Consider the following 26,426-nt stretch of genomic DNA (forward strand, 5'->3'; position numbering starts at 1 on the left):
GGAGCCCCCATAGAGTTTTCCCGAGACACTCCTCCGGCGTTTCTTCCAGCGGTTTGGCACCGTCGTCAGTGTGCAGATGCACACGCTGTCTTCTGGCAAGTATGCGGGTGTGAAGACCAACATTCATACCATAGGGATGCGCCTGAGGTCAGACATTCCATCCTCTGTCCGGCTTTTAGGGTACTACGTACGGGTGTACTATGCTCGGCAACCGCGGACGTGTTTTCGTTGTGGCCTGTTGGGCCATCAGGCTGTCGGGTGCACTGAAGCTGCAGCTGCTCCCGTGAACATGTTTAAGGAAGAGGATTTCCCGCCGTTCCCCCTGGAGGAGGACTCTGGGGGTGAGGAGGTGAGTGTCCCATTGGATGCTGCGGCTCCCCGTGCATCTTCTGTCATTCCTTCGGTTGTTGAGGACCCTCCTCCGGGTGTTGCCGTGCCATCGGATGTTCTTCCTGATCCCATCACTGTCCCCGCTGCTCCCGTTGACCTTCCAGGCGATCTCTGTGCGTCGTCGGCGCTCTCCCTTTCCTCGTCCTCTGCTCCTGCGCCTGCCCCTGAATCCTCACCTTGTGTTCCGTTTGTGATGGGTGTTGAGGTGGCGGTGCCGCTTCCTGCTGTGTGCGGTCCGGTTCCACCTGTGGTTGAGGCTGCTGCTGTTCTGCGTCTGGCGCTGGTTCGTCCGGCTGGTAGTGCCCATGTTTCTGGGTCCACATCCAGCTCGAACGATATCCGCCCAGAGCCCAAGCGTTCCCGGCTTTCGTCTTCTGCCTGGGCTGATGTGGTGACTTCAGTGACTGTGGGTCTTCGGGTGTTGAGGTGGATCCGGATGCATCGATGTCTACAGAGTTAGTGGTGGCGGAGGTCCATGTGCCTGCTGGTGCTGGTGCTCGTGTCTCGGACGTGCCTTTCGTTCTTTCGCCACCAGGGGACTCTCCGCAGTGGGGTATGGTGGCTTCCGCTGTCGGGGATGGTATGGATGCTGGTCCTGGGCGTGGCTTGGTGGTTACCTTACGGAAGGATGCGCGCCGTCCGGTGCCCGTGGCCGCGGGTGCCCCTGCGGTAGTGCCCTCTGTCAAGCTCGCTCCTGAGAGGTTGCGCGTTGGGGACCTGGAGGACGTGTTGCCGGCGTCTGTGATGCCACCGGGTCACGGGACAATGATTGCCGAGTTAATGCTCTCTGATGAACCGCACTGCTTTCATGCTGGGCAGATTCCCGGCGTGTGGGGACGTGTGGCGACTACTCGCCTCGTCAGTAATACCATCTGGGTCCCCTGTTTGAGGGTGTTTGTTTCCATGGTTCCGGAGGCTATGGCTTCCCTTGTGGATGAGCGGTGGTTGCTCTGGGAACCACCCCCTTGGCGGTGGTTGCTCTGGGAACCACCCCCTTGGCGGTGGTTGCTCTGGGAACCACCCCCTTGGCGGTGGTTGCTCTGGGAACCACCCCCTTGGCGGTGGTTGCTCTGGGAAGCGTCCCATGTACGGTTCCCGCGGGCCCGGTTTCCGGGCAAGTATGTCCCCTGATTACCTGTTTCTTTGCTTTATGAAGTGCTGTGCCCCTCTGTATGTTTGTCCACTTGTGTTATGTGCTCGTGCCTCTCCCTTTGTTGCGAGGCCGGTGGTTAGATGTGAGTGTTCTTGTTTATGTGTTTGTTTTATGATGTTATTGTGCCCTGTTTTTTATTTATGAATATTTTGATTTTCTTGTTCAATTTCATGTTGTTATATTTATGCCTTACTTGTACGTTATGATGATTATGTTTGTTTTGTTTCATGTGTTATTATGTTTTGTTCATTGATTGCTTGTTTACATTGTTTTCTCTTTGTGTTATGTTCTTGTCTTGAGGTTTGCTGTTTTTCTCTAGTTATGCTAATTGCTGTACTGTTCTCTCGGTCCTTCTGGCCGGTGTTTTTGTGTTTTGCTTTGTTACTATGTTTCCTTTGTTGTTTTATTGTAGTTATTGTAATTTAACTTGCATTCTTGCATAAAAAAAAACATAAAAATAGTCACGGTTGACGTAAAAGTTTAATAGGGAATCAGTGGCTGTGAGGAACATTAGATGAGGCTAACAAATCTGACCCCCGGGTGACACAGGTTAATGAGGCTACGGCCCTTAGAGTAGTTGAGGGGGAACGAGGGGGTGGCTGTACCGGCTCCTCGTTGACGAAGAAGGCGAGGGAGGCTGGAGGCTGGGACCCTAGAGATGAACAAGTGAGCATCACGTCTTCGTGGATCTGGTAGCTCATCCCAGCACCCATGATTCTCGGCTCCTCGTCAGGCAAGTCTGTCATAAGACATCGGGGAGACAAGTAAGCAAGAGGCATAACACGAACGCAGCGTGAAACCCAAGTTAATAGATGTTAGGAATTTATAAACAAAAAAATCGTCTCAGAAATAGATTTACAAGGAATGAGATGAGTGAATACTCATGGGTATATTATCATATTCTTACAGTAATACAGTATGTGACTGTGTGCCATGATACAACAGCTATTGACACAGTGCATGACAGTAAAAAGTGACATGACAACAATTCACCACACAGACAAAAATTAATACATAAAACTACCACCCAACTGTTATAATTACTACAGATGACACAAGTATCATGGACACACGACCTGTCACTGTCATGAGTCGTGTCATCACTGCATGACACACATGACAGGTAGAGCTTTTGACACATGTCACATATCGTTGAGACATGCCTATAAATTACTCTTTGGTCTTAGGAAATCAAACACAATCAACAACAGTTTCTTGCTGATGAATCTACAAGTATACTTTAGTACTGAACATAGCCACAGACAAGAGTATACTCTGTGAATATACACCGAGAAGAGTGTTACACATCTCTGAATACACATCCCCGAGGGAGTCCCTAGAATAACAAATCACTTAGATGTTAAGTTAAAAAATAATGAAATATAGAGGTGGAGAATATTTTCATAGTCTTTCAGACAATAAGCGAAAAATATATTGTTTACGGGAAAGAAAGTGTTCGATTTCTGCTTATTTACAATACTTTAATTTTTAACTGAAAAATCAAGTGAAATTTCTTGTAATAATTTGTTTAGTTTGGAAATGAAAGAAAAATGCAATATAAAGAATGAAATAATTCTGTGATTTTAAAGTAATATCAATTACTCGCCCATAACAGTCATAGAGGTACTATACTCACCCACAACAGTCATAGTGGCACTATACTCACCCACAACAGTCATAGTGGCACTACACTCACCCACAACAGTCATAGTGGCACTACACTCACCCACAACAGTCATAGTGGCACTACACTCACCCACAACAGTCATAGAGGTACTATACTCACCCACAACAGTCATAGTGGCACTATACTCATCCACAACAGTCATGGTGGCACTACACTCACCCACAACAGTCATAGTGGCACTACACTCACCTACAACAACCATGGTGGCACTACACTCACCCACAACAACCATGGTGGCACTACACTCACCTACAACAACCTTGGTGGCTCTACACTCACCCACAACAACCATGGTGGCACTACACTCACCCACAACAACCATGGTGGCACTACTCTCACCCACAACAACCATGGTGGCACTACACTCACCCACAACAACCATGGTGGCACTATACTCACCCACAACAACCATGGTGGCACTATACTCACCCACAACAACCTTGGTGGCTCTACACTCACCCACAACAACCATGATGGCACTACACTCACCCACAACAACCATGGTGGCACTACACTCACCCACAACAACCATGGTGGCTCTACACTCACCCACAACAACCATGGTGGCTCTACACTCACCCACAACAACCATGGTGGCTCTACACTCACCCACAACAACCATGGTGGCTCTACACTCACCCACAACAACCTTGGTGGCTCTACACTCACCCACAACAACCATGGTGGCTCTACACTCACCCACAACAACCATGGTGGCTCTACACTCACCCACAACAACCATGGTGGCTCTACACTCACCCACAACAACCTTGGTGGCTCTACACTCACCCACAACAACCATGGTGGCTCTACACTCACCCACAACAACCATGGTGGCTCTACACTCACCCACAACAACCTTGGTGGCTCTACACTCACCCACAACAACCTTGGTGGCTCTACACTCACCCACATCAACCATGGTGGCTCTACACTCACCCACAACAACCATGGTGGCTCTACACTCACCCACAACAACCATGGTGGCTCTACACTCACCCACAACAACCATGGTGGCACTACACTCACCCACAACAACCATGGTGGCACTACACTCACCCACAACAACCATGGTGGCACTACACTCACCCACAACAACCATGGTGGCACTACACTCACCCACAACAACCATGGTGGCACTACACTCACCCACAACAACCATGGTGGCACTACACTCACCCACTACAACCATGGTGGCACTACACTCACCCACAACAACCATGGTGGCACTACACTCACCCACAACAACCATGGTGGCACTACACTCACCCACAACAACCATGGTGGCACTACACTCACCCACAACAACCATGGTGGCACTACACTCACCCACAACAACCATGGTGGCACTACACTCACCCACAACAACCATGGTGGCACTACACTCACCCACAACAACCATGGTGGCACTACACTCACCCACAACAACCATGGTGGCGACGTCAGACTCCGTGTGAAAGTCAGGGGCTTCAGCCGACACCTCACAGCGGAAGACCCCTGAGGCGCCGAGAGTGACGTCATACACCTTGACCCTGCCCCTGTGGGAGGCGCCGGTGTCGACGGCCAGGGGGTCGCCCCTCACAGGGAAGGTCTTCACCTGCGGGGTCTCGGCCGGCGTCCACCGGTAGAACTCGTCCAGGCCCAGGTACCACTTGAGGGCGTAGATGCTCTCACCCTCGTCCACGAACTCACACTCGAGCACTCCGCCTTTCCCCACGGCCACGGGCGTCGGGACGTGCACCTTGGTGATGTGGAGGCCCTCAACCACCTCTGTAAGTGCATCACAAGCATAACATTAGTGTGGTCAAATCCACATATATACCCCAGGTTCTGAGAGATATATGACTCATATATCATATATCTCATATATCATATAATATGGCAGAGAAAACAATTCCAGACAGTATTATTATAATCAATAAGTTTGATGCAAATATTCTGACTTAATTTTAAACTAATATTATACTAATAATGTTCTGAAATTGTGTGTAAATTTAATTATATATATTTATAATTATTTATCAAATAAAATTTTTATTTTATTTAATTGGGGAATATGTTTGATAACTATACAACTTGTGGAATATGATCTTTGAATATTCCATCCTGAAAGCTTGTGAGTTTTCAGGATTGTATGGCTCCTGTATTTTTATAGTATGAACTTGTATTTTCATGGTAGGTCATGTATTTGATAGTATTGAATGTATCTTCATAGTAGGTATATTCATGTATGTTGTTGTAAATATTCAAAATTTATTCATCCCCTTTTAGTACATCAAGAAGACTTCTTGTATTAACAATAGTAGTTTACCAACTTGTAGATTAATCATAATCATGTCTTCTGATACTGCGCAATATTATGCCGAAAGTTTCCTACTGCGTGTCGGTTGCGTCAGCAAATTCGTCGAGGACAGATAACATCTACATTTCAGAGAATTAAATTTTATTATCTGTACGTATCAGTATTCTTGCTAAGAACCATTGAATGATAATATATAAACCAGTGATCACTTCAATTAGAGTTAACAGCGAAAGATCACAAATTAATCATAATATTCTGTTATCACAGCCTATCATGGAGGAATGAAATTATTCTTCCATTTCTCGTCTATGTGAATTTGTTCATCTTAATCATTATATGACGAGAATATACATAAGATCACCTCCTTATATTATCAAACCCAGTCTTATCGTCTCACTAAAGAAAATAATCATTAGGAGAGGAAGTATGTTGACCAGACCACACACTAGAAGTTGAAGGGACGACGACGTTTCGGTCCGTCCTGGACCATTCTCAAGTCGATTCAGTCGAGAATGGTCCAGGACGGACCGAAACGTCGTCGTCCCTTCAACTTCTAGTGTGTGGTCTGGTCAACATACTTCAGCCACGTTATTGTGACTCATCACCTGCATTAGGAGAGGAACTTTCCGTTTTACTACGGCGAGCTTCGCGCCTGCGCAGACTAGACGGGGTACAGGGTAGAGAGGAGAGCCGACATTCGCACAGGAGATTCCATCGAGAGGCGACCATGTTACCGGTGCAGGCTGCACGGAGTACGCAATTTAGCGGACCATTCAGAGGACTTGCAGGCATCAGCGAGCGTCTGGGTGCCGCAGTGACTCCTACAACGATTATACGATCGTTTCAGCAAGCACCACATTGGTTAACTAACATTATTTTGGGTGTAGAGAGCTCTTTATAACAACTTTAGGTGCTTGCGTGTCGTTACGCTGCTCGCCCTCCTCTAAATATGAAGCTCAATTCCATTGCAATGTCACACAAAATAATTAAATCAAATTAAAATAATTTGATATCTATGAAAATAATTTGATATCTATGAAAATAATTTGATATCTATGAAAGTAATTTGTTATCTATGAAAATAATTTGATATCTATGAAAATTTAATTTATCAATGAAAATGGAACCATTGAAATAGAATCGTAACATATTTAGTATAGCTTGAGTTGCTCTTAAATGCTACAGATGGCGCTGTTTTTTTTTTTAAATGCATATTTTTACCTGTCACAGGTGTCGCATCTATACTTATACTCACAAAATGAACGGTATGGTAAATAACACAGCTCAATTCCCATGCAATGTCACACAAAATAATTGAATCAAAATTAAAATAAATCGAAATCTATGAAAATTCAATTTATCAATACAATCAGAAACAATGAAATGGAATTGTAACATGTTTAATATAGGGTGGATGACTCTTACGTGCAACAGATGGCGCTCTTTAAAAAAAAAAAAACATTTTTTTACCTGTCACAGGTGTGGCATATATATTTATACTTATGAAATGAACGGTATGGTAAACAACAAAGCTCAATTCCAACATAATGTGTAACAAAATCATTCAATACAAATTAAAATAAATAGAAATCTTTGAAAATTAAATTTATCAATGCAATCGGTAACATTGAAATGGAATTCGTGACATATTTAGTATTGCAAATGTGTTATAGTAGTGCAAGTTTTAGTAGTGCAAGTAGAGAGCTCTTTACAACAACTTTAGGTGCTTGTTTGTCGTTACGCTGCTGGTCCTCCTCTAAATACGAAGTAAGTCCCAATTTGGACTAAACCCTCCATATAGTTAGAAACAGATGCAAATTAATCACGAGATAGGCAGTGTTTTACAAATCTATTATATCAGCCTGTATCGGAGCGACGCGAGACAAGATAAGTCTTTCTTCCACGTGACACCAGACTGCATGGCAAAACAAGCCTAGTGACACGTCGCCTTTGTATCGTGTTTCTATCTCTTCTAAACAGCTAAACTGTTATATCTTGTTATTTGTAGAACTAACCAGTAGTGTATTGTTGATCTTTAATAGGATCAGTCTTATTTAACAATTTTATCGCCATTTGATATTTACTTATATTTCCCATTTATCTTTATAATCTACTAGCAGTACCCGGCCACAGCAACCTTCTCTGTCCCCCAGTCCTCCCACCATTCCCCCTCACCGTCTCCTCGGCCTCCCCACCATTCCCCACTCCACTATCCCCTCTTCCTTCTCTCCATGCCCTACTCCCTTGTCCCTTTGTCCTCCCCACCACTCTCCATTCTCCCATCCCCTCGTTCCTCCCCGTCCCCTCGTCCTTCCCCACAATTATCCCCTCCCTTGTCCCCTCGTCCTCCCCACTATCCCTCACTTATGTCCTCTCGTCCTCTCCACCATTCCCCCACTCCCTCGTCTGATGCCTTCCCAAATGGTCTGATGTTCCCATCAGAAAATTGGGAACATCAAGTGATCTGATGTTCCCATCACTGAAATATAAGAAAAAACTAAAAAAAGAAATGAAAATATGAAAAAACTAAAAAAATAAACTATACTCACGAAATGAACAGTATGGTAAACAACACAGCTCAATTCCAACGCAATTCACACAAAGTAATTAAATCAAAATGAAAATAAATCAAAATCTATGAAAATTCAATTTATCAATGCAATCAGAAACATTTAAATGGAATTGTAACATTTAGTATAGCATGTGTGTTGCTCTTATATGCAACAAATGGCACTGTTTTCAAGAAAAGCATAGTTTTACCTGTCACAGGTGTGGCATCTATACTTATACTTATGAAATGAACGGTATGGTAAACAACACAATTGAATTCCAACACAATGTCACAAAATAATTCAATAAAAAATAAAATAAATCGAAATCTATGAAAATAAAATTTATCAGTGCAATCGGAAACATTGAAATGGAATTCATGACATATTTAGTATAGCGTGAATGTTGCTTTTATGTGCAACAGATGGCGCTGTTTTTCAAAAACGCATGTTTTTACCTGTCACAGGGGTGGCATCTATATAGTAGGTATATAAAAAGACGAACCTATTCCAATGCAACGTTGTGTCAAAATTTCACAGTAATCGGTGAAGAACTTTCGGAGATTAGCGGATATGCACAAACGAACATTTCCATTTTTATTTAAATAGTGTGAATTTACCTCCATTTTTTTCATTATACAATAACATAATACCATAGCCAGAGTTCTTTCTGATGATGAACCAGCATCGGAGTATTAGTGTTAGTGACTTAATGGTTACTTACCACCCATTTTTATTTGAGGAGTGAAGTCGACTCTTAATTTCTTAAGTCTTATCAATGTTATCAATATACAGTCTTATCAATGTTTCATGTCACATTGACTATTATTGAAATCTATAAGTACTAGTTCATGGATTTAATTTCAATATCTGCTCAATTTAGTTTTCCTCTTTTTCACATTTAGAGGTGCAGAGTCCTTCATAGCTCTTGAATGTATCATTATTTCCATTAATTCATATGAGTCAAATTTTCCTTCACGACATGTGTCACAGTATGTCATGTATTATCACAGTACTTCATATTCACAGTATGTCACGTATTATCACAGTACTTCATATTCACAGTATGTCACGTATTTTCACAGTACTTTATATTCACAGTACGGCTATGGAAACGTTAGTTGTTTAACTCTCAGGATGCTTCTGACGCCTGTGTGTGATGGTACTATCGTGGTCAACGCTCAGATACCATTGACACCACACAGATACCATTGACACTACACAGATACCATTGACACCACACAGATACCATTGACACTACACAGATACCATTGACACCACACAGATACCATTGACAACACACAGATACCATTGACAACACACAGATGCCATTGACACCACACAGATACCATTGACACCACACAGATGCCATTGACACCACACAGATACCATTGACACCACACAGATACCATTGACACCACACAGATGCCATTGACACCACACAGATACCATTGACAACACACAGATACCATTGACAACACACAGATGCCATTGACACCACACAGATACCATTGACACCACACAGATACCATTGACACCACACAGATACCATTGACACCACACAGATGCCATTGACACCACACAGATACCATTGACACCACACAGATACCATTGACACCACACAGATACCATTAACACCACACAGATACCATTGACACCACACAGATGCCATTGACACCACACAGATACCATTGACACCACACAGATACCATTAACACCACACAGATACCATTGACAACACACAGATACCATTGACACCACACAGAAACCATTGACACCACACAGATACCATTGACACCACACAGATACCATTGACACCACACAGATACCCTTGACACCACACAGAAACCATTGACACCACACAGATACCATTGACACCACACAGATACCATTGACACCACACAGATACCATTGACACCACACAGAAACAATGACCCAGCAAGGGACAGTTAGTACCCAAACTGGCCACCAGGGCGAGACATTTGCCACCCTGAGCCGTAAGGCTTATTTTATGACGATACTCAGTGAATCAAGGTTCCCGTTAATGCCTTGAGGCACTCAGAGAGAGAGAGAGAGAGAGAGAGAGAGTGAGAGAGAGAGAGAGAGAGAGAGAGAGAGAGAGAGAGAGAGAGAGAGAGAGAGAGAGAGAGAGAGAGAGAGAGAGAGAGAGAGAGAGAGAGAGAGAGAGAGAGAGAGAGAGAGAGAGAGAGAGAGAGAGAGAGAGAGAGAGAGAGAGAGAGAGAGAGACCCGGGCTCCGCCGGGTAACTCTCCTGGCATATTAACATCTCACGGGACAGCACAAGCTGAGGTGATTCCACCCATGCTTAAGTCAAGCCTTTCAGTGTTGACCCAAAATAACTAGGAAACAGAGAAAGCAATATTAGGCTGGTAAATTACATGGCCGGAGCGCTCGGGCCAAATCCAGTCGAGTGTTTAATTGTTAGTGAACGAGCGAGGCAGCGAACAGCCGCCAGACACACAAACAATATATATGTATGCACCGAACACACTACATGCAATACTGGTCCATTTAAACAAGTGTAACACCATTTTTTAGTTTCAGACACTTGCTACCGTCACGCTCTGCCTGCCACCATGCAAATTGTATTAATAATTACGTAACTAACGTAACTAATTTAACGCATTCAAATATTCAACAAACGAAAATATATTTATAAATAAAATACTTGAAATAATGTTGTTGTTACCAAATTGTAAACTTTCTGTATTATATAATTATGTCAGTGATGAAGAACTCAACGTCAATAGAATTTCCGCGTAAATTCAGTAAAATGGCATTCAGAGTTTATTGTGTAAATACATTTGTAATAACACCATGATAATATTACATCTTCCGTATTACACACCACGCCAACACCCCTCCAGTAACTATATATATATATATATATATATATATATATATATATATATATATATATATATATATATATATATATATATATATATATATATATATATATATATATATATATATATATATATGAACACCCAAATCACGGAACTATTTACTCTACCCACCATGAGAGTAAGGACAAGACAAGAACATATCGATGCCAACACAGAAGACAATGTCCAACATAACAGGCCAATTACACTGGATTAATCTTTGTGTTTAGATAGGAGATGCCTCGTATGGGCCAAATAAGCCTTCTGCAGCCCCTATGTTTATCCCTTACGTATCCCCCCATGTTTTCACCTTCATTGTATTATCACCTGACCTAATGCGGGTATAAAATCAACTAGTATTGTAAGATCTGTTCACTTGAGAATGAACCATGGAGGTTCGAAACGTCGTGCAAATTATACAAATAAGTGTAATACACTCTATAGTAAATCACTTCTTTTCTTCACCTTAAAAGTACGAAAATGAGTTTTGGAGAACTCCTATTTCAATTAAGCCCTGATGCTAAGAAAATAGTTAGAGGGATAGAAGCCCTAAACCAGAAAATAATAAATACAGAATATGCGGTCATATTCAATGAAACATGTTTGAAAGAAAACCTGCTGCCAGTATACACCAATATATATATATATATATATATATATATATATATATATATATATATATATATATATATATATATATATATATATATATATATATATATATATATATATATATATATATATACCTTAATTTATGCTCCAGGCATTTGCCTCTCACAATTTGATCGTTTTCTGCAAGGAAAATAGGAACAGTAATGTAAATTTTTAAAAGAGAATGTTTGATTATCTCGTTTTTCCTGTCTGTCCAAGGTTCGAGGCCAGACGTTTAGGGCTAGTCTCCCTCAACTTTGCAGTGAAAATAGTCTGGGGTACGGAACGTACATAGGCAGGGCGGGAATCGGCCTAGGTTAAATATGTTAGGAATTATTATCATTTATAGAGAGGCCCCAAGTGATTTTCATTAAGTCAAGTCTGAAATAATTAGTGTGATTCCCATAGAGTTTCAGTGTCTTGTAGTTAGAGGGTAAGGAAGAGGGGGAAGATGAGATGGGCAAAACGACTAGAGAAACAAAGTGGGGACTAAAGGGAAGGCGGGGGCGAGTGGGTGAATGGGGAGTGCAGACGAGAAGAGTGCTGAAAGGGTGGAAAAAAATGGGGGAAGAGTCCCGGGTATCCCCGGGTACCCCTTCAGATTCAATATTAATGGAAAGTTCTATCTGCTCGGGGTTGAAGCGAGAGGTGGATGGGAAGAAGAGGGGGTGTAATAGAGGGTTGGGGGTAGTGACAGGGTATCCCGGGCACCGCCGGGTAACCTCTGTAGTAAACAACACCATAAGAGGCAACACTGTCACCACTTAAGGGCTCACCGTGCCCTTAAGTGTGCATATATGGACGCATCAAACCACATTTACTACATTTTCATCCCTATGTCCAGCAACACAAGGGAGAAAACCCCGTGCAGTCATTGTCAATATGACGCTTCATTATATACTCTGATTGGACTATATCAACTGACTTTATACAATGAAATCATGCAAATCAGAACATAGTTATAACAAAGCTGTTTTATTAATAATAATAAAGCACCTCCATTATTTAATGTTGGTAGTACTGCTAAACCATTGTTTGATTGTTGGGAGAGATGCAGTCGAGTTAATATGAGGCCCTCAGCTGCCCCTTAAGTCAATAATGGCATTAACTCGGGCAAGTTAAGTTAACTTGATGAGTGGCTCGTCTGGAGGTAGTTAGGGCAGGTAGTTAGTGTGGTCCACACAACTGGTCACTGACGGACTCTCTCACATAAGGATTCATTAGGTAATATTCGAGTGATGATTACAATGGTATTACAATGATGATTACAATGGTATTACAATGATGATTACAATGGTATTACAATGATGATTACAATGGTATTGCAATGATGATTACAGTGGTATTACAATGATGACTACAATGGTATTACAATGATGATTACAATGGTATTACAATGATGATTACAATGATATTACAATGATGATTACAGTGGTATTACAATGATGATTACAATGATGATTACAATGGTATTACAATGATGATTACAATGATGGTTACAGTGGTATTACAATGATGATTTCAATGATATTACAATGATGATTACAATGGTATTACAATGATGATTACAATGGTATTACAATGATGATTACAATAATGATTACAATAATGATTACAGTGATATTACAATGATAATCATAATGGTATTACAATGCTGATTACAACGGTATTACAATGATGATTACAATAACGATTACAATAATGATTACAATGATATTACAATGATAATCACAATGGTATTACAATGATTACAACGGTATTACAATGATGATTACAATGGTATTACAATGATAATTACAATGGTATTACAATGATAATTACAATAACGATTACAATAATGATTACAATGATATTACAATGATAATCACAATGGTATTACAATGATTACAACGGTATTACAATGATGATTACAATGGTATTACAATGATAATTACAATGGTATTATCAGTAACATTAGCAGGTCCTTCCAATGTTTTGGTAAAGAAAACCTGAGTGTCTTCGTTTACTTGTCTTGGGGTGATGGCGAGGAGGGAGAGGAGATGGTACACACCAAGTGATGATTGGGTGATTCATGTTCATCAGAACATTCTCCAGTTCTTCTTAGTTCTGTCTGGTTCATCTTCTCACTTTACATCGTCGGCAAACGCTGATAGCCAGAACGGCACTACTTGGCCTATTAGGCAAGGGCTGATTTGCTTAGTAGCAGAGCGATTTGAGTTATTTTCAAATATTTCTTTCCAACGTGGTTCTTTACTAATATTATTAATATATCTGAAATATGAATTAGTTATGTTTGGTTATGTTAAATTAGATTAGGTTAAGTAGGCTTCATTACGTTTGGTTTAAATTGCTATGATAATTTTTACTCAAATTAAGAAAAATTAAATCATATAATGTAATGGAGAGCTTTATCATACCATAAGAAAATTTGTTGGAGAAATATATTTCAGGAAAATTTCGACTATTTTCGACAACGTCGACTATTGGGTACAACACACACACACACAGTGTCCTTGACTTGTATACCATGCAAGGTGATGGAGAAGATCGTGAGAAAAAACCTGGTAACACACCTGGAGAGAAGGGACTTCGTGACAAATCGCCAACATGGGTTCAGGGAGGGTAAATCTTGTCTGATTTGGCTTAATAGAATTCTACGACAAGGTGACAAAGATTAAGCAAGAAAGAGAAGGATGGGCGGACTGCATTTACTTAGATTGTCAGAAAGCCTTTGACACAGTACCGCATAAGAGGCTGGTACATAAGCTGGAGAGACAGGCAGGTGTAGCTGGGAAGGTGCTCCAGTGGATAAGGGAGTACCTAAGCAATAGGAAGCAGAGAGTTACGGTGAGGGGTGAGACCTCAGATTGGCGTGAAGTCACCAGTGGAGTCCCACAGGGCTCTGTACTCGGTCCTATCTTCTTTCTGATATATGTAAATGATCTCCCGGAGGGTATAGATTCATTTCTCTCAATGTTTGCTGACGATGCCAAAATTATGAGAAGGATTAAGACAGAAGAGGACTGTTTGAGGCTTCAAGAAGACCTAGACAAGCTGAACCAGCTTGATGGGGTTCTAAGAGTTCTACTCCCCAAGCCCGGCCCGAGGCCAGGCTCGACTTGTGAGAGTTTGGTCCACCAGGCTGTTGCTTGGAGCAGCCCGCAGGCCCATATACCCACCACAGCCCGGCTGATCCGGAACTTCTCTTAGAAAACAGTCCAGTTTTCTCTTGAAGATGTCCACGGTTGTTCCGGCAATATTTACGGAATGGTCAAACAAATGGTTGTTAGAATTTAACCCAAGCATATGTAATGTAATGAAGATAGGTGTAGGGAGCAGGAGGCCAGATAATAGGTATCATCTGGGAGATGAAATTCTTCAAGCGTCAGAGAGAGAGATAAAAAGACTTGGGGGTTGACATCACGCCAGACCTGTCTCCTGCAGCCCTTATCAAGAGGATAACATCAGCGGCATGTGCCAGGTTGGCCAACATAAGAACGGCATTTAGACACTTGTGTAAGGAATCATTCAGAACTTTGTATACCACATATGTCAGGCCAATCCTGGAGTATGCAGCCCCAGCATGGAGTCCATATCTAGTCAAGGATAAGACCAAACTGGAAAAGGTTCAAAGGTTTGCCACCAGACTAGTACCCGAGCTGAGAGGTATGAGCTACGAGGAGAGACTACGGAAATTAAACCTCACGTCGTTGGAAGACAGAAGTTAGGGGGGTACATGATCACCACGTACAAAATTCTCAGAAAAATTGATAGGGTAGATAAAGACAGGCTATTTAACACAAGGGGCACACTCACAGGGGACACAGGTGGAAGCTGAGTGCCCAAATGAGCCACAGAGATATTAGAAAGAACTTTTTTAGTGTCAGAGTGGTTGACAAATGGAATGCATTAGGAAGTAAATGGTGGAGGCTGACACCATACAAAGTTTCAAGTGTAGATATGATAGAGCCCAATTGGCTCAGGAATCTGTACACCTCGTTGAGGGAGCCTCGTAGCCTGGTGGATAGCGCGCAGGACTCGTAATTCTGTGGCGCGGGTTCGATTCCCGCACGAGGCAGAAACAAATGGGCAAAAGTTTCTTTCACCCTGAATACCCCTGTTACCTAGCAGTAAATAGGTACCTGGGAGTTAGTCAGCTGTCACGGGCTGCTTCCTGGGGGTGGAGGCCTGGTCGAGGACCGGGCCGCGGGGACACTAAAAAAAGGTCCGAAATCATCTCAAGATAACTCAAGTTAACCTGTTGATTGACAGTTGAGAGGTGGGACCAAGAGCCAGAGCTCAACCCCCGCAAGCACAACTAGGTGAGTGATAACAAACACATATTGGACACACAACCAACACCCAGTCAGCCCCACAATGAAAAGACTCCCCCTCGCAAGTTATCATCCCCCCATGTAAGCTCCCTATACCCCATGTAAGCTCCCTACACCCCATGTAAGCTCCCTACACCCCATGCAAGATCCCTACACCCCATGCAATCTCCCTACACCCCATGCAAGCTCCCTACACCCCATGCAAGCTCCCTACACCCCATGCAATCTCCCTACACCCCATGCAATCTCCCTACACCCCATGCAAGCTCCCTACACCCCATGCAAGCTCCCTACACCCCATGCAAGCTCCCTCCCTACACCCCATGCAAGCTCCCTACACCCCATGTAAGCTCCCTATACCCCATGCAAGCTTCTTACACCCCATGCAAGCTCACTACACCCCATGCAAGTCCCCTATACCCCATGCAAGCTCCCTACACCCCATGCAAGCTCCCTACACCCCATGTAAGTTCCCTATACCCCATGCAAGCTCACCTACAACCCATGCAAGCTCCCTACACCCCATGCAAGCTCCTTACACCCCATGCAAGCTCCCTACACCCCATGCAAGCTCCTTACACCCCATGCAAGCTCCTTACACCCCATGCAAGCTCCCTCCCTACACCCCATGGAAGCTCCCTACACCCCATGCCAGCTCCCTACACCCCATGCAAGCTCCCTACATCCCATGCAAGCTCCCTACACCCCATGCAAGCTCTCTACACCCCATACAAGCTCCCTACACCCCATGCAAGCTCCCTACACCCCATGCAAGCTCCCTATACCCCATGCAAGCTCCTTACACCCCATGCAAGCTCCTTACACCCCATGCAAGCTCCCTACCTACACCCCATGCAAGCTCCCTAAACCCCATGCAAGCTCCCTACACCCCATGCAAGCTCCCTACGCCCCATGCAAGCTCCCTACACCACATGCAAGCTCCCTACACCCCATGTAAGCTCCCTAATCCCCATGCAAGCTCCCTAATCCCCATGCAAGCTCCCTACACCCCATGCAAGCTCCCTACACCCCATGCAAGCTCCCTACACCCCATGCAAGCTCCCTCCCTACACCCCATGCAAGCTCCCTACACCCCATGCAATCTCCCTACACCCCATGCAAGCTCCCTACCTACACCCCATGCAAGCTCCCTAAACCCCATGCAAGCTCCCTACACCCCATGCAAGCTCCCTACGCCCCATGCAAGCTACCTACACCCCATGCAAGCTCCGTACACCCCATGTAAGCTCCCTAATCCCCATGCAAGCTCCCTAATCCCCATGCAAGCTCCCTACACCCCATGCAAGCTCCCTACACCCCATGCAAGCTCCCTACACCCCATGCAAGCTCCCTCCCTACACCCCATGCAAGCTCCCTACACCCCATGCAAGCTCCCTACACCCCATGCAAGCTCCCTACACCCCATGCAAGCTCCCTCCCTACACCCCATGCAAGCTCCCTACACCCCATGCAAGCTCCCTACACCCCATGCAAGCTCCCTCCCTACACCCCATGCAAGCTCCCTACACCCCATGCAAGCTCCCTCCCTACACCCCATGCAAGCTCCCTACACCCCATGCAAGCTCCCTACACCCCATGCAAGCTCCCTCCCTACACCCCATGCAAGCTCCCTACACCCCATGTAAGCTCCCTATATCCCATACAAGTTTCTATACCCCATGCAATTTCCCTTCACCCCGTGTAGCCCCCTATACCCCATGCAACCTACCTAAACCCCCATGCAAGCTTCCTACACCCCATGCAACCTCCCTGCACCCCTTGCAAGCTACCTACACCCCCATGAAACATCTCTACACCCCATAAGAGCTACCTGCACCACATACAAGCTTCCTACACCCCATTCAAGCTGCCTACACCCTATGCAAGCTACCTACACTCCAAGCAAGCTCCCTACACCCCATGCAAGCTCCCTACACCCCATAAAAGCTACCTGCACCCCATGCAACCCCCCTACACCCCATGCAACCTCTCTGCACCCCATGCAAGCTCCCATCACCCCATGTAAGCTCTCTACACCCCATGCAAGTTCCCTTCACTCCAAGTAAGCTTCCTACACCCCATGTAAACTCGCTCCATCCCATGCAAGCGCCCTTCACCCCGTATAAGCTCCCTACACCCCAAGTAAGCTCCTTTCATCACATGGAAGCTCTCTACACCCCATGCAAGCTCCCTTCACCCCATGTAAGTTCCCAACACCCCATGCAAGCTTCCTATACCCCATACAAGCTACCTACACCGTATGCAAGCTCTCTACACTCCATGCAAGCTCCCTACACCCAATGCAAGCTCCCTACACCCCATGCAAGCTCCCTATACCCCATGCAAGCTCTCTACACCCCATGCAAGCTTTCTACACCCAATGCAAGCTCCCTACACACTATGCAAGCTACCTACACCCCATGCAAGCTCGGTACACCCCATGTAAACTACCTACACCCCATGCAAGCTCCCCACACCTAATGCAAGATCCCTACACCCCATACAAGCTTCAATTCCTCATGCAATCTCCCTACACCTCGTGTAGCCCCCTACACCCCATGCAAGCTCCCAACACCCATGCAAGCTCCCTACACCCCATGCAAGCTCCCTACACCCCATGCATGCTCCCTACACCCCATGCAAGCTCCCTACACCCCATGCATGCTCCCTACACCCCATGCAAGCTCCCTACACCCCATGCAAGCTCCCTACACCCCATGCATGCTCCCTACACCCCATGCATGCTCCCTACACCCTATGCAAGCTCCCTACACCTAATGCAAGATCCCTACACCCCATACAAGCTTCTATACCCCATGCAATCTCCCTACACCCCGTGTAGGCCCCTACACTCCATACAAGCTCCCAACACCCATGCAAGCTCCCTACACCCCATTCAAATTCCCTTTATCCCATGCAAGCTCCCTAAACCCCATGCAAATTCCTTACACCCAATGCAAGCTCCGTACACCCCATGCAAGCTACACACACCCCATGCAAGCTCCCTACACCCGATTCAAGCTACCTGTACCCCATGAAACCTCCCTACACCCCATGCAAGCTACCTGCACCCTATGCAACCTCTCTGCACCCCATGCAAGCTACCTGCACCCCATGAAACCTCCCTACACCCCATGCAAGCTACCTGTACCCCATGCAACCTCTCTGCACCCCATGCAAGCTACCTGCACCCCATGAAACCTCCCTACACCAATGCAAGCTTTCTACACTCTATGAAAGCTTCCTACACCCCATGCAACCTCACTGCACCCCATGCAAGCTACCTGCACCCCATAAAACCTCTCTACACTCCATGCAAGCTACCTGCACCCCATGCAAGTTCCCTACACACCATACAAGAGCCCTACACCCATGCAAGCTCCCTACACCCCATGTAAACTCGCTCCATCCCATGCAAGCGCCCTTCACCCCGTGTAACCTCCCTACACCCTATGTAAGCTCCTTTCACCCCATGGAAGCTCTCTACACCCCATGCAAGCTCCCTTCACCCCACGTAAGTTTCCAACACCCCATGCAAGCTTCCTACACCCCATACAAGCTTCCTACACCCCATGCAAGCTCACTACACAACATGCAAGCTTCCCTCACCCCATGCAAGCTGCCTACACCGTATGCAAGCTCTCTACACCCCATGCAAGCTCCCTACACCACATGCAAGCTCCCTACACCCCATACAAGCTTCCTACACCCCATGCAAGCTCACTACACCCCATGCAAGCTACCTACACCCCATTTAAGCTCCCAATACCCCATGCAAGCTCCGTACACCCCATGCAAGCTCCCTATACCCCATGCAAGCTTCCTACACCCAATGCAAGCTCCATACACCCAATGCAAGCTCCCTATACCCCATGCAAGCTACCTACACCCCATGCAAGCTCCGTACACCCCATGTAAACTACCTACACCCCATGCAAGCTCCCTACACCCCATGCAAGCTCCCTACACCCCATAGAAGCTTCTATTCCTCATGCAATCTCCCTACACCTCGTGTAGCCCCCTACACCCCATGCAAGCTCCCAACACCCACGCAAGCTCCCTACACCCCATGCAAGCTCCCTATACCCCATGCAAGCTCTCTCCCTACACCCCATGCAAGCTCCCTACACCCCATATAAGCTCCCAATACCCCAGGCAATCTCCGTACACCCCATGCAAGCTCCCTATACCCCATGCAAGATTCCTACACCCAATGCAAGCTCCCTACACCCCATGCAAGCTCCCTACACCCCATGCAAGCTCCCTACATCCCATACAAGCTCCCTCCCTACACCCCATGCAAGCTCCCTACACCCCATATAAGCTCCCAATACCCCATGCAAGCTCCCTACATCCCATGCAAGCTCCCTACACCCCATGCAAGCTCCCTACATCCCATACAAGCTCCCTCCCTACACCCCATGCAAGCTCCCTACACCCCATATAAGCTCCCAATACCCCATGCAAGCTCCCTACATCCCATGCAAGCTCCCTACACCCCATGCAAGCTCCCGACACCTAATGCAGATCCCTACACCCCATGCAAGCTCCCTACACCCCATACAAGCTTCTATTCCTCATGCAATCTCCCTACACCTCGTGTAGCCCCCTACACCCCATGCAAGCTCCCAACACCCATGCAAGCTCCCAACACCCCATGCAAGCTCCCTACACCCAATGCAAGCTCTGTGCACCCCATGCAAGATCTCTACACCCCATGCAAATTCCCTTTACCCCATGTAAAGTACCTCAGTACACCTCATGCAAGCTCCCTGCATCCCATGTAAGTTCCCAACACCCCATACAAGCTTCCTACACCCCATGCAAGCTCCCTTCACCCCATGTAAGTTCCCAACACCCCATACTAGCTTCCTACACCCCATGCAAGCTTCCGTCACCCCATGCAAGCTGCCTACACCGTATGCAAGCTCCCTGCACCCCATGCAAGCTCCCTACACCCCATGCAAGCTCCCTACACCCCATGCAAGCTCCCTACACCCCATGCAAGCTCCCTACACCCCATGCAAGCTCCCTACATCCCACGCAAGCTCCCTACACCCCATACAAGCTCCCTCCCTACACCCCATGCAAGCTCCCTACACCCCATATAAGCTCCCAATACCCCATGCAAGCTCCCTACATCCCACGCAAGCTCCCTACACCCCATACAAACTCCCTCCCTACACCCCACGCAAGCTCCCTACACCCCATACAAGCTCCCTCCCTACACCCCATGCAAGCTCCCTATACCCCATGCAAGATTCCTACACCCAATGCAAGCTCCCTGTACATAATGCAAGCTACCTACACCCCATGCAAGCTCCGTACACCCCATGTAAACTACCTACACCCCATGCAAGCTCCCTACACCCCATGCAAGCTCCCTACACCCCATACAAGCTTCTATTCCTCATGCAATCTCCCTACACCTCGTGTAGCCCCCTACACCCCATGCAAGCTCCCAACACCCATGCAAGCTCCCTACACCCCATGCAAGCTCCCTACACTCAATGCAAGCTCTGTACACCCCATGCAAGATCTCTACACCCCATGCAAATTCCCTTTACCCCATGCAAGCTCAGTACACCTCATGCAAGCTCCCTGCATCCCATGCAACCTCCCTAAACCTCATGCAGATTCCCTTTACCCCATGCAAGCTACCAACACCCCAAGCAAGCTCTCTACACCGCATACAAACTCCCCTACACTTCATGAAAGCTACCTGCACCCCATGAAACCTCCCTACACCCCATACAAGCTACCTGCACCCCATGCAAGCTACCTGCACCCCATGAAACCTCCCTACACCCCATGTAAGCTCCCTACACCCCATGAAAGCTACCTGCAGCCTATGAAACCTCCCTACACCCCATACAAGCCCCCTACACCCCATGAAAGCTACCTGCACCCTATGAAACCTCCCTACACCCCATGAAAGCTACCTGCACCCAATACAACCTCCCTACACCCCATACAAGCCCCCTACACCCCATGCAAGCTACCGACATCCTATTCAAGCTCCTTACACCCTATACAAGCTACCTACACCCCATGCAAGCTCCCTACACCCCGTGGAACCTCCCTACACCCTATGCAAGCTCCCTACACCCCATGCAAGCTCCCTTCACCCCATGTATGTTCCCAAAACCCCATGCAAGCTCCCTACACCCAGTACAAGCTCCATACACCCCATGCAAGCTTCCTACACCCCATGCAAGCTCCCTACACCCCATGCAAGCTCCCTTCACCTCATACACGCTCCCTACACCCAATACAAGCTCCCTACACCCATTGCAAGCTCCCTACACCCAGTGCAAGCTCCCCTCACCTCATGTAAGCTCCCTACACCCCATGCAAGCTTCCTACACCCCATGCAAGCTCCCTACACCCCATGCAAGCTCCCCTCACCTCATGTAAGCTCTCTACAGCCCATTCAAGCTCCCTCCACCTCATACACGCTCCCTACACCCAATACAAGCTCCCTACACCCCATGCAAGCTCCCTACACCCAACACAAGCTCCCTACACCCCATACACGCTCCCCACACCCCATGCAACCAACCCACCCACACGCAAGCAATCTACTCTCTACAATCACGGTGGACCAACTTGTCGAGTGAGTTAGCCAATCTGTTGAAAGGCTGTTCATTAAAAAATATATTGGCGCTGCTGTTGACCAGTCGGAAAAACATCAGACCGTTTGTGCTGGCAGTAACCTGCCTAAGTGTTATGAAACTCCGGGGTAAAGAGACATTTTTATTGACAGCAGAATATTGGATATTTTTCCCAGTTAATATTCTGATGACTGTGTCAGCTGCGGCTGGTGACTGAGTCAGCTGCGGCTGGTGACTGTGTCAGCTGCGGCTGGTGACTGTGTCAGCTGCGGCTGATGACTGCGTCAGCTGCGGCTGATGACTGCGTCAGCTGCGGCTGATGACTGAGTCAGCTGCGGCTGGTGACTGAGTCAGCTGCGGCTGGTGACTGTGTCAGCTGCGGCTGATGACTGAGTCAGCTGCGGCTGGTGACTGCGTCAGCTGCGGCTGGTGACTGCGTCAGCTGCGGCTGGTGACTGTGTCAGCTGCGGCTGGTGACTGAGTTCTCAGCAAAACAAAAAGTTGTTGCAACTTTCACTGAAGTTCCCAGAAGGTTCTTGGAACTGCGAGATGTTAAACATGTCTAACATTTGGACAATGTTCAGTCCAAGAACTGTACAGTTATTAATGCTGTATAGAAAATTCGGAAATACTGGTTTTACTAACACAATTTTCTTCCAAATTTTAAAAAGTACATTTTTTTCACTTTTAAATGTTAAATTTATGGACTTCTCTTTAAAATACATTGATAAATTGTAAATGTTGTTCTACTGTGGTATTGAACATTCAGTTTTTCTCATACCAGCTTTTAATTTTGTAGGGGTTTAGCTAATGTTTTTTTAACACGATTTGTTCATTTAAATACTGTTTTTTTATGAAATATTCCATTTATGATTTTTTGGGAAAAATGCATTAATGAAATTGGAAATATAGTTATAGTTCTGCTAACACTGCTCTCTTCTGTCATGTTAGTGACTCTAATCATTCTATTGATTGGTCTTCAACTAAAATAATCTTTCCTGCCTCTACTCTACACAGACGCCGTCTTGTTGACTCAGCTGTAATACACAACCTTCCCAACATGGACCTGAGTCCTGGCTGTGTTGCTGTGGACGCTTCCCTTTACAGTACATACTCTAATGTTTCAACCTTTCTAACAAACGTAACCTGACTTAAGCCTAACCCCTTTTCATTATCTTACCTTCCTCTTATTCTTACCTCATCCAATTCGTACCTTTCATCCTATTGCTTCCTTTCACCTTACACCTTGCCTTCTTGAAATTAACTTCTTCTCTTACCTGCTCTTCAACTTACTCTTATCTCTTATTTATTGGCTCGTTCCTTCCGCTCTCCCATTCGCATATGTGATTACACAAAACACTCAAAATGCAATCTCAAAATCCACCATTTTGTATCTTGGTACAGTAGCTAAAGGCAAAAGACTCAACATAACCCTAAACTGGATCCCATCCCATGTTGGAAATCCCATTATATGAGAAAGCCGATAAAACTGCTAAATTGGCATCTTGTCATCTTGTTTGACCCACCAAACAATCCACCCCAGCCTAGAGAACATAAACACACCATCACCAACAAACTCTCACACCTCAACACAGCCCATCTACACCAGAGTGTAGCAGAAAGTTCGCCCTCTGCAATATGGTATCTTCAGGCCACCAAGTTAGACAGGTTAAATATCCCAAAAGGAATCCACATGGAAATGGCAGTTAGGTTATATAGACTACGTCTGGGTTACAGAGGCAACTGGGAGATTGGTGAACCCCGACAGAGAGAATGCATCTTCTGCCAAACTGTCACAGAAAAGCCATTACTTCACTGTCTGCTGGAATGTGAAGCAACCAACGACCGTAGAAGAGCTTTAAGAGTCCTTGACTCTTGTAGTAAACACCCTGAAACAATCAACACTGCCACTCTTCTGGTCATAAAAGGTGTCCAGCAGCTGGAGACCCTCATAAATACTGTCCAGCAGCTGGAGACCCTCATAATTACTGACCAGCAGCTGGAGACCCTCATAAATACTGTCCAGCAGCTGGAGACCCTCATAATTACTGTCCAGCAGCTGGAGACCCTCATAAATTCTGTCCAGCAGCTGGAGACTCCTCATAAATACTGTCCAGCAGCTGGAGACTCCTCATAAATACTGTCTAGCAGCTAGAGACCCTCATAAATACTGTCCAGCAGCTGGAGACCCTCATAATTACTGTCCAGCAGCTGGAGACCCTCATAAATACTGTCCAGCAGCTGGAGACTCCTCATAAATACTGTCCAGCAGCTGGAGACTCCTCATAAATACTGTCTAGCAGCTAGAGACCCTCATAAATACTGTCCAGCAGCTGGAGACCCTCATAAATACTGTCCAGCAGCTGGAGACCCTCATAAATACTGACCAGCAGTATCCTCCTCCGCGATAGCTGCCTGACTATTAAATGCGACCTCAGCACGCAGTATACATTTAGTAAACCAAAAATCTACCACTAACGGGCTATTCATGCCCATGCCTCCTCTTGGGTGGCTTAATCTTCATCAGTCAATCTCCTCTCTCTGATAAGTTAGAGCCCCGCTCCTGTGCCAGGTAAGTCCACTACGAGCTCACCATAGCCCGAGCTACTTGCCCCGCTCCTGTGCCAGGTAAGTCCACTACGAGCTCACCATAGCCCGAGCTACTTGCCCCGCTCCTGTGCCAGGTAAGTCCACTACGAGCTCACCATAGCCCGAGCTACTTGCCCCGCTCCTGTGCCAGGTAAGTCCACTACGAGCTCACCATAGCCCGAGCTACTTGCCCCGCTCCTGTGCCAGGTAAGTCCACTACGAGCTCACCATAGCCCGAGCTACTTGCCCCGCTCCTGTGCCAGGTAAGTCCACTACGAGCTCACCATAGCCCGAGCTACTTGCCCCGCTCCTGTGCCAGGTAAGTCCACTACGAGCTCACCATAGCCCGAGCTACTTGCCCCGCTCCTGTGCCAGGTAAGTCCACTACGAGCTAACCATAGCCCGAGCTACTTGCCCCGCTCCTGTGCCAGGTAAGTCCACTACGAGCTCACCATAGCCCGAGCTACTTGCCCCGCTCCTGTGCCAGGTAAGTCCACTACGAGCTCACCATAGCCCGAGCTACTTGCCCCGCTCCTGTGCCAGGTAAGTCCACTACGAGCTCACCATAGCCCGAGCTACTTGCCCCGCTCCTGTGCCAGGTAAGTCCACTACGAGCTCACCATAGCCCGAGCTACTTGCCCCGCTCCTGTGCCAGGTAAGTCCACTACGAGCTCACCATAGCCCGAGCTACTTGGAACTTTTGGGTCCGAGTTGCTGAATCTACAACAACAACAACAACATCCTCTCTACCATCACACCTGACTTGAGAATGGTCCAGGACGGACCGACCCATGGTCGTCGCCTCATCTTCTGGTGTGTGGTCTGGTCCTCATATCTTCAGCCTCATTATTGTCACTCAGCGTCTGCATGTGAGTGCCTAACTTTATTGCTATGTGTAACTTTATGAGTGCATAAAGTGCATGGCTAATTTTATGACCGGGAAACTTTAAAAGTGCATAACTTTGTGTAAGTAAATTTATGAGTGAATAAGTTTATTATGGCATGAGTTTATGAGTATGCACATTTATGAATGTTTACAATATAAAGTACAATAAATCGTGAACACGAGTTCCGTCAGCAAAACACCTTTTGAACCTCTTCACTCTATACATACATTCAACTATGCCTGAACATGCATTCGAGTCGAGTAATATTACAAACATTTACTTCTGTACAGAACTGGCTCCCTTTACAGCAGAAAAATCTACAAACCCAAGTAATATTTCTCAGTGGTCCCTATATGCTTTCC

At 46.0% G+C, this 26,426-nt stretch overlaps 1 protein-coding gene across 1 annotated transcript in view; it reads right to left on the reverse strand.

Annotated features, from left to right (window-relative positions):
• Window positions 1-26,426, reverse strand: part of LOC123755068 (uncharacterized) — a 155,299-nt gene that overhangs the window by 11,867 nt on the left and 117,006 nt on the right. The window contains exons 2-3 of the mRNA XM_045737540.2: window positions 4,650-5,000; window positions 2,149-2,282 (exon numbers count right to left, since the gene is read on the reverse strand). Coding sequence (XP_045593496.1) covers window positions 2,149-2,282; window positions 4,650-5,000 — 485 coding nt within the window. The remainder of the gene's footprint in view (window positions 1-2,148; window positions 2,283-4,649; window positions 5,001-26,426) is intronic.

The sequence above is a fragment of the Procambarus clarkii genome, chromosome 28 (assembly GCF_040958095.1).
Source record: "Procambarus clarkii isolate CNS0578487 chromosome 28, FALCON_Pclarkii_2.0, whole genome shotgun sequence".
Lineage (NCBI taxonomy): Eukaryota > Metazoa > Arthropoda > Malacostraca > Decapoda > Cambaridae > Procambarus > Procambarus clarkii.